General features: G+C 41.3%; 1 protein-coding gene across 1 annotated transcript in view; it reads right to left on the minus strand.

Moving 5' to 3' along the window:
* The window catches only part of mgat4b (alpha-1,3-mannosyl-glycoprotein 4-beta-N-acetylglucosaminyltransferase B), a 120001-nt gene that overhangs the window by 50874 nt on the left and 58999 nt on the right, over window positions 1-10128 (minus strand). The window contains exons 5-6 of the mRNA XM_088080743.1: window positions 2624-2670; window positions 1593-1706 (exon numbers count right to left, since the gene is read on the minus strand). Coding sequence (XP_087936869.1) covers window positions 1593-1706; window positions 2624-2670 — 161 coding nt within the window. The remainder of the gene's footprint in view (window positions 1-1592; window positions 1707-2623; window positions 2671-10128) is intronic.

Below are 10128 nucleotides of genomic sequence, written 5' to 3' on the forward strand. Positions count from 1 at the left end.
CACACACACACACACTCTATTACCACCAACTTTCTCTGAATACTGGAGCTGATAAATCACACACACATGCAGGTATAACAGTAAATGACTGTGTGTGAGTGTGAGTGTGTGTGTGTGTGCGTTCGTGCTTTAATTATGATAAACTGCAGCTATTTAAAGTCAGTTTGTCAGATTAAAGTAAAAGTCGGAGACTCAATAAACTCTGAAACTTTTAAAGTCACTCGGCTGTTACACTTTTGTTTCTTTCAACGACGTCAGAGCGCGACGAGGCTCGTCTACCAGCAGGGCGACACGGGGGCGGAGCTCCTCAAAAGACCCAAATTTACTGTGTGAGCACTGACCAATCCTCAGTCACGCCCCGCCTGGGTTACTGTTGCTAAGTCGGACAAGTTTGACCAAAAGAAACATGGTGCCTGAGAGTTTCGACAGTTTCTCAGCATCAGGCGACAAAGCTTCACGAAGTGTGACTGAAGGATACGTTCACAACGTAAACTGTTATGAACAAGGTAAAACGATGCAAAATGAAGTTTCTAAACATAAAAGGGTGAATTGAGCGTTATTGCTTTAACGTCATTTGAGCACGACACTGATGCAGTTAGGAGGTCTGCAAGCATCACTGAAGTGCTCAGACGATGTTAAAGCACACGTTAATTTTGGGATGTGCGACGCTATAACGAACAGCGAAGGTACACAGAAGTAAGAATAACCCTACGAATATAAACAATGTGTGTTACGTGTTAGTTTTTACTAACTGAATTGTGCTGTCTTCTGTGTTTGGTGGGCAAATTTTAATTTCTGGGTAACAAATTTCTACCCTGGTGGACAATAAAATAAATTCTATTTTATTCTATTCTACATTCAAGAGTTGGAAGAATTGTGCACATTTGAATAATTGCACAGAGGATTGCTGTTTTTGAAATATTGCACCAAATTTGCAGTAAAGACAGCGATATAAATAATTATTGCAACTTAAAACCCTACTGAACATTTGAAGTATGATAAATAAATTATGGAATTTTAATTGTAGATGTCCAAATGTCAGTTTATAGACTCAGAGTCACATAACCATTTATGTTTGTATGTCCCTTCCCTATCAGCCAAAATTAAAAAACACACGCCCAAAAAGAAATCTGACATGCCTCCCCCTTTTTGCGCCAGCCCCTCCCCTATAATAAATAACAAACAGTCCCTCGGACTGGGAGGTGTAGCCGGCTCATACAACAGTGTGAAGTAATAAGCAAATATTGCTGATCATTATTCCAAAAGAGCTGCGTGTCACAATCAGACAGCAAAACATCAACAGAAGGAGAATAAAAGTGGATCAAACTAGAATTAATGAGAAATTAATGACTGAAGCTGCTCAGTAACTAAAGTTCTTGCTAATTTTCAAACAGCTGCTCAGAGAAAAATAAACAATACTGAATCACTCTGTGAAAGACTTTTACTGTGAAAGAGGAGCTCTGTGTGCCGCAGCAGCTCACACACACACACACACACACACACACACACACACACACACACACACACACACACACACACACACACACACACACACACACACACACACGCATGTAGTGATAAAATTAACTGACCTGACTCTCTCCTTTGGGTCTCCGAAGGACTCTCGGAGTCGAGAGAAGTCGGGGTAGAAATGGACGGACGGAGAGACGACTTCCAACAAACCCGACTGAATCTCTGCTGGAAAACTGAGACACACAGAAAATATCTGATTATTATTTATGGTATTTATTATATCTTTTTTATTTTTTTAAATTTATATATTATTTTATTTTTTAATTTTATTTATACGTTATTTTTCTTTCTTTCTTTATTTTTTTTTCATATATATAAATATATAAATATCTTTACATGTCATGATAATAAGAAACTGAAAAAAAATAGACAAACAAACATGTGAAACAAAACTTCAACGTAAACAACTCTCAGGGTGAAAGAGAAAAACTGTGATGAAAACGGAGAGACGGGTGGAGGAAAGGTGGAGAAAGAGAGGAAGAGGAGAGGGCTGACGAGAAAAGGAGGCTGCAAAATGAAAGAAGAAAGATGGATGAAAACAAGGAAATAAGAGAGAGGGAATGGAAAAGATGATGGTGAGAGGAGGAAAAGAGGAGGAGATAAAGAAGGAAAGAATGATGAGACAGAAGAGAATAAAGAGGTAGAAAAGAGGAAGACACGTTAAAGAAGGAAAAAACGGAGAAAAGAGGTGGAGAAGGAAAACGAACACTTGATCTTTTGAGTGTTTTTACAATAAAAAGGTTCCTGCTGCTGACACACTGCATCCTGCAGGCTGAGTGTGTGTGTGTGTGTGTGTGTGTGTGTGTGTGTGTGTGTGTGTGTGTGTGTGTGTGTGAGAGATAAATTAGTCATGATAAAACACACTGCACTTTGACTGCATGCTGTGAACAATAGCACACACACACACACACACACACACACACACACACACACACACAGCTGTTCACACAGCAGTGATCAAAGGCTGCCGTGTACGGGCCAACATCAAACACAACACACACAGATAAAACACACACACACACACAATGAAGAATCCCCTCTCGGGGTCTGTTGCCGTAGAAACGGCATCCCATCATGCAGGTGGACTTACAGGCGCTTCAGGTTGTCTGCTACACTGCTGGCATACTGCTGGTCAGCCTGAAGACACAAAAACACACAAACACACACATTTTAGATTATTTCTGTTCAACACACACACACACACACACACACACACACACACACACACACACACACACAGAGTCAGATGTCAGGTGTGGGTGTGACAGAAGGAGCAGGAGGTGATTTGGGTAATGTGGACACACTCTGCTTTTTGATCCATTCAAATAAGATTTAAAAAAAAAAGACCCGAATCAGTGAATTAATGTCAGCTGACGTGTGCGGACGCCGATACAGTGACGCGTCTCCACGAGCTGACGGACGTTAATCTGTGACGATGCGCATGAGGACGCTGTCAGATTTTTGCCATCAACAGACCAACATCCAAACAGCTAACTGCTGAAAACATGGTGAGCAAGGGGAGGAAAAGACAAACATTTTGCATCTTAAATCTTCTTTTTTTGGAAAAATGTATATTTATGTGCGTAAAATTTACATTTATTTTTTTAACCATCAGTCCTAATCATAAATATCAAATATTCAGTAATTTTTAGAATTTTATCCCTTTAAATGCCTTTTTTCATGATACCACTATGTTTTTAGATGAAAAAAAATCAATATACTAAATATAAAGTTGATTTTTTTGAATATCCCAGTCTGGGATCTGTCAGTGTGTGAGTGTAGCTGCTGACAGTCTGGGATCTGTCAGTGATCAGCAGCTACATTGACTGTGACAGGTCACCTAGTGGAAATAGCATGTATTTCCTCCATATGCCAAATATGGTCAAAATGACCTCATCAGGTGGAAAATAGTCAAAATGACAAATTCAGAGTCAAAAGCCCAGAATGACACCCAGAAATAATACAAGTCCTGTTTTTCTGCTTTTTAAAGTTGAGCAAATGGGCTTGATTTTTTTCAGAAACATGTGGAGATATGTAACTGCACAAAGAAATACACACAAAAGAAAATAGTAAAAGGCTACAAAAAGGACCTGAAAAGCAAAAACTAAAAGAAAAGTACAAATCAAGGAACAAAAAGAATTACATAAAAACAATACATAAATATATAATTTTTTCCTGTATCATGGTTTTAAATATATATTTATATTAATTATGATCATAGTTTTCTGACTATTTTCGCTGAGTTTTTTTCTGATAATGTTTTTTTGATAATATCTCATAATTTCCCCCATGCTATTTTCTGGTCATTTCCTTGTCACCCTTTACCTTTTTTTTTCAAAATTTATGTGACATTTCTTGCTAAGTTGCTCATTATTATATTTTTCAACTGTGTTTTCAAAAGAAATCATTCCAGTTTTCTTTGGTTCAGACATTTAAATGAAAGTTGTCTGAACGCAGCCAAAGAAAACTGGTGTCAGTCCAGGGTCAATAAAAGGTTAATAATAGTGCTAAAATTCAAAATGTTCAGTAATCTACGACAGCCTCTTTGACTCAAACATACAACAAATTTAAAATTAAATACGCTCAGTTGCCGGTTTATTACGAACACTGAACCGTAACGACTGCAGTCTCTTCAACCAGCCCTGCTATAAATCCTCCTTGTTAAAACTTTTTTTGCGAGCCGTTGAGTTTTCGGGTCTTTTGGGGGATGTCGTTGGAAATAAACTGTGTGACACTGACAGGTGTTTCTAATATTTTGTCCACCCTGCCTCCGAGCTCAACAGTTTCCTCTGAAACAGAGTGAACGCAGCAAGACCAATGTTCCCTGTTTTCTGTTCATCGCCAAACTTATGGCGTTCATTAGTTAGACACACACACACACACACACACACACACACACACACACACACAGAGTAACACACACACAGAGTAACACACACAGGCACAGTAACACTCACACATATTCTTTCTCTCTTTCACACACACACACTCGCAATAACAAACAGTAACACACATAGAGACACACTCACACACACACACACACACAGTAACACACAGTAACACAAACAGACACAAAAAGACACACACACAGACACACAGTAATATACACACATGCATTAACGCACACACTAACACACAAAGACACACACACAATAACCCAGACACACACACACACACACACACACACACACACACACACACACACAAAGACACACACAGTAACACACTAACACACATACACACTTAAACACACACAGTAACTAACACACACACACACACAAACACACACACACACACACACACACAGTAACACACACAAAGTTACACACACACACACACACACACACTCACACACACACACACACACACACACACACACACACACACACAGTAACACACACAGTAACACACACACACACACACACACACAAACACACACACAAACACAGTAACACACACACACACACACACACACACACACACACACACACACACACACACACACACACACACACACAGTAACAGTAACACACAAACACACACACACACACAAAAACACACAGTAACACACACATGTACACACACATGTACACACACTAACACACACGCACACACACGTACACACACACACACACACAGAGTAACACACACACACAGTCACACACACACACACACACAGAGTAACACATACACACAGTAACACACACACACACACACACACACACACACACACACACACACACACACACACAGAGTAACACACACACACACACACACACACACAGTAACACACACACACACTGGGCTAACTTTTTTTATTTTTGTTCTCACTCGAACATCAACAACAACTTGAGCAACAGATGACATCAGAGTTCAGCCTCCCTCTCGGCCAATCAGAGCCCAGCTGGGGTTCCCTTCTGGGACCGAGTCATGCGGCTCCGCAGGTCGCTGTGAGGTCACACACATGTTTCCACCAGCGAGCGGCCGAGGCCTCCGCAGAGAGCTGTGTGTGGTTTGTTTTGGCGTCCTGGAGGTGCCAGCTGGGTGGAGCTTACCGCAGAGCTCCGTGTTAATGAGGAGCAGACGCCGTTTAGAGCTGATCCCCGATGATGCTTCGCGCCTTTTTTCACCGTCAGTATTTACACAGAGCTTTTCTGTCTCCGAGTCTCTCGAGTTTTCCGATGCACGCGCTGGAAGTTCTGGTTCATGTTTGACCGTTTCAACACCAAAAGAAACAAGAGGTTGTTCTCCTTGGAAACAGAGTAGAGGCGTTTTCGGATGGTTTTGTTTTTTTGTGTGTGTTTGTTTGGTGGAAAAATCAAAGCTGCAGATTCACGGAGGTTTCCAGCACGCCAACTCAGAGAAAGCCGAACTCATTCACGGTGAATCTTCTGTTTGCTCTTCTCTGTCGGCAGCGGTGCAATGTAACTACGTGCATTTACTTGAGTACTACTTAACCCTTTTAAACCTGAGCAAATTGTCCTTTGAAGAGGGGACAATGAGCAAAGAAAGAAGAAATCACCCCAAAATTAGCAGGTATATAAGAAAATTACCTGAAAAAGTAAAAAAAAAACAACAAACAAAGAAATTACCTGGAAAAAGTGCTTTAAAAAATAAAAATAATTTTCTAACATAATTTAAATATGAAATTAATTATGATTATTTAGATATTATTTTTTCATTGTTTTTTTCTTTCTCCCTAAATATTTTTTCCACAGCTTTTTTTCAATTCTACGTATTCTTTGCAGTTCGTGAAACATGTTTCTTATTCCATTTTTCCATGTTTTTTAAAAAAAGAAATCACGCCACTTTGCTCGAAACTCAAAGGTTTAAATACTCGTAAAAGGCGTCTGAAAGCAGAGAACTGACGTCGCTCTCGGTTTCAGAGGGTTAAGAACTCATTCAGGGTACTTTTGCTTTACTTGAGTTACTTGAAGTGAATATCGGACGGATGTCAAAAGACGAGTTGATGCCAACACGTTAAAAACACAGCAGTGCCCGTGTTTCTATGGCACTGCAGGTACCGGATGTGCGATTTCACCATCAGCGGGCTGTAACTGACGGGGCGGTGAAAAACACTCAACAACTGGCAAGAAAAGTTCTGCAAATTGCAGGGAATTATTCAATTTGTAATTTTTTTTCTTTAAAAAGCTAGGGAAAAAAGCATTTCAAGCACACAATTTTTTTGCCAGAATTTTTTTCAGTCCAGCTGCGTTCCAGGTGAACACAGAAAGTGGTTTTTGGTGTCGCTCGTGCGCCAAAAGCTTTGCGGAGCGGCGCTACTTGACGAGTTCGGTATAACATTTTAAAATGTCTGCGCCGAAGAAGAACATCGAACAGCAGCGACACAAACACAAAGATGTCGAATCCAAGTGCAGCTCGCGCCGCAGCTCCACCTCCAGCACGTTCTCAGTCCGAACGCGTCAAATAGTGCCGCTCCACGCTGTTTTTGGCGTATGAGCGCGACACCCAAAGCCTCCTTCCGTGTTTAACCAGACACGGCTGGACGGCGTCAGATGAGAACAGGCGGTGTTATTTTAGTGTTATTACACGCTGGTGGAAATGGTTTCCAGATTGGAAATGTTAAATTATCGCACCAGAGGCTCAAAATGATCATAGTTTGAGAAAAAATATCGTAAATAAGCATTTAAAAACCTTTTGGACACACGACACGGCTCAGCCCACAGCTGACGTCAGGTCTGTGTGTTTAAGCGTTTAAGCAGTTTCACGTGTTTCACGAGCATTTGTTTTGTCAGTTTCTGCTCGATGCAACACGGTGACGATGGTATGCGTTAAAGAAAACGTGGTTTAATAAAATATCGTTTTACTGTAACAAGCAGCAGTCATACATTTTTTATTGTAATTTGTCGGAGTCGCAGGCCGTTTTTTACACTTGGTCTGATGGTCTGAAGTTTCTGGTGAAGCTGCTGTTAAATGTTTGGGGCCGAACCAAAGGCGTTTTTTTGGCTGTACAGTCCAGCAGCGAGTTCGTATCACCATCACGGTCATTTATCCTCGGCCTCCCTCCTCCTTCTGCTGCTCCGCCAGTTTGTTTCCATTCGTGTCTCCATTTGTCATTTTGATTTCTGTCTCTTTTTTCTTGCTCCTCTGAGCTAATATACTTAAAATTCCCTTGAGTTTTTTTGTTTTCATCTCCAGGACACAGTTTTAAATTTCCTCCCTTCGTTTGCGTTTCCTCGGCGATGGATTCAGACTGAAGTTAAAACAGAGCTCTGCTCGTGTCGGATGTTCACGTCTCGGCTCTTTGTGGACTGAAGAATGAACTCACACGCCGTCGCAGCAGGGTTTGTTTCTGCAGACGAACAAAGAGCGGCAAGAGCACTTAGAGCTTTTAAAGTGGAGAGACGTGTAGCATGAATTTTACATGACTGAAGCGTGTCGCGCCGAAGCGACGGAGAGAGGAACATGTGACGTAACTCAGCAGGGAAACACAAATCCAAAGCGAGCCGCAGATTCAGAAAACAGTGTTTATCTCACATGAACGGCTCTGTGATCAGAGGCTCCTCCGCCGCCTGAACGTCTGCAGCATTTTGTCTTTGATCTGCTGGAAAATGTGCAAAACTTTATTTAAAAGTGCACCAGATAAGAACAGGTGAGCTGCAGGTGAAGCAGGAGAGTTTTTGGAGAGAAGAGTCTGAAGCTGAGGCACGGCTGCAGCCAGGATTTACCAAATTAGAAGTCACGAGTCCAAATTCAATCAAGCTTTATGTTCAAAGCATCTTTCATAAAAGCTAGTGCTTTACATGTGACGATTAACCCTTTGAAACATAAGTAAATTTTCCTTTTTTTTTCAAAATCATGGGAAAAAGGCAATGAGAAACATCAAGACACAAACTATTGTTAAAAAAAAAATGCCAGAAAATTACCTGAAAATTATGGAGGAAAAGAAAACAGAAAAAAGTTTTTTTAAATGACCTGAAAAAAAGTGCTTGAAATGCTTAAAATATAAATAATAATTCTGTTATATAATACAAAATACAATGATAATCAAAATTGAAATTGAAATTCTCCCTAGCTTTTTTAAAAAATAATTACAAATTTAATAATTTACTGCAATTTTCAGAACATTTCTGGCCAAGTTTTTGAGTGCTTTTTTTGCCACCTTTTCAAGAGAAATCAAGCCAATTCTCTCAAGCCTGGGGAGCTGAAATACTTGTGCAGGCATCAGATCGCAGCACAAGAAAAGTGAAGTCAGTCCAGGTTGCCAAAGACACAAGAGAGAAGATTAACTTCCCCCAGTGAGGTCTCATCCCACCCTTTCAATGCGCAAAATTCAACAACTGCAGTCAGCAGTGAGTGGGACGTAACGGGACATAACGGGACATGATGGGACATGATGGCGTGCACGTCAATGCAGATTGTCCCGCAGGTCGGCGGTTGCACCAGTTTGTGGAAAAATCATCTGCAGATGGAAAATGATGCAACTGTTCCCGTGTGTTTTGTGCTCAGCGTGGCATGTTGATGGTTTCCGAAAACGTGGACGTTTTCGCAGTTTTTTAAAACCAAATGCAGAACACGTTCTCATCCCAAGTCTTCACATACTGCTGCTTTTTTATCGGACTCCTGCGTCTTCATATTACGTTTTAGGTATCCTTCTCTGTCCGCTGTTGATGTTCTGGGATGGCTTTAACGTAACATAAGCACAAGCACATGGTGGGATCACGATGCACGTGGTCATGTTTTGGCGACAAAAGCACGTGGCAACCGACGGCGGGATGTCAACAAATGCACTTGCTGCCACAGATGGGTAGGATTAGGCAAAAAGAGGAGCATCCACTGGATACCTGTCTGGTGTAGAGTCTGAACGAGAGTAAATGAATCTTGTATCTTGAACATCTCATTTAGACAGAAAGAAAACATCGGACTCTTGCATGAAATATTTGGGGTTTGCTGGATTCATCCATCAGCCGTCCTGCCTGTCGTATTGGGACGTTTGTGCTCCTTATGTTTTATTGTTAGCGGCAGCGTTTCAACCTGACACCGTCCTGTGGCGTATCATGCAGACACGAGTCTCAACTGCCACCAACAGTTTGCATATCATGCTGCCGCCACAGGTGGCGTCTGGGCATCCAACACTACGGTCGGTTCTCAGCTGATGCCGCTCAGCAGCGTATCTCACAGCTGCGAAAAATGGCTTTTGGTGTTGGAATCTAACGACGAAATCACTGCAAAAGTGGCAATATTTCATAATTTTTCACTGCCACGCTGAGCTGAGGCGCCGAGTCAAACCGAGTCAAGCCAAACCAACACGTGCAAGAAAAAGGGCTAAAAGTGTAGCTGTTTATAGTCGCCATAATATGCACAAACTCCTTCAGTTTGTTTGATTAAAAACTACAATGTCCAGCTGTTTTAAGACTTCACTGTGTCTGTTTTAAACTGCAGAGTGTTTTTTTAAGTTTTCAGCAGCGAGCTCAGAGCTGAGAGCCACAGACGGGAAGCACATGAGCTCTAACGACACCAGAAATCAGCTCAGAAAGGTTCAGAGGTCAAAATAACAACAGACAAGAAGCTGCAGCTCCCAATACAAGGAGCCAGTCAATGTGTGTGACCTTCATCACTGTACACGCGCACACA

This window comes from Plectropomus leopardus, chromosome 8 (genome assembly GCF_026936395.1).
Source record: "Plectropomus leopardus strain MGB_pleo_1.0 chromosome 8, ASM2693639v1, whole genome shotgun sequence".
Classification (NCBI taxonomy): Eukaryota; Metazoa; Chordata; class Actinopteri; order Perciformes; family Serranidae; genus Plectropomus; species Plectropomus leopardus.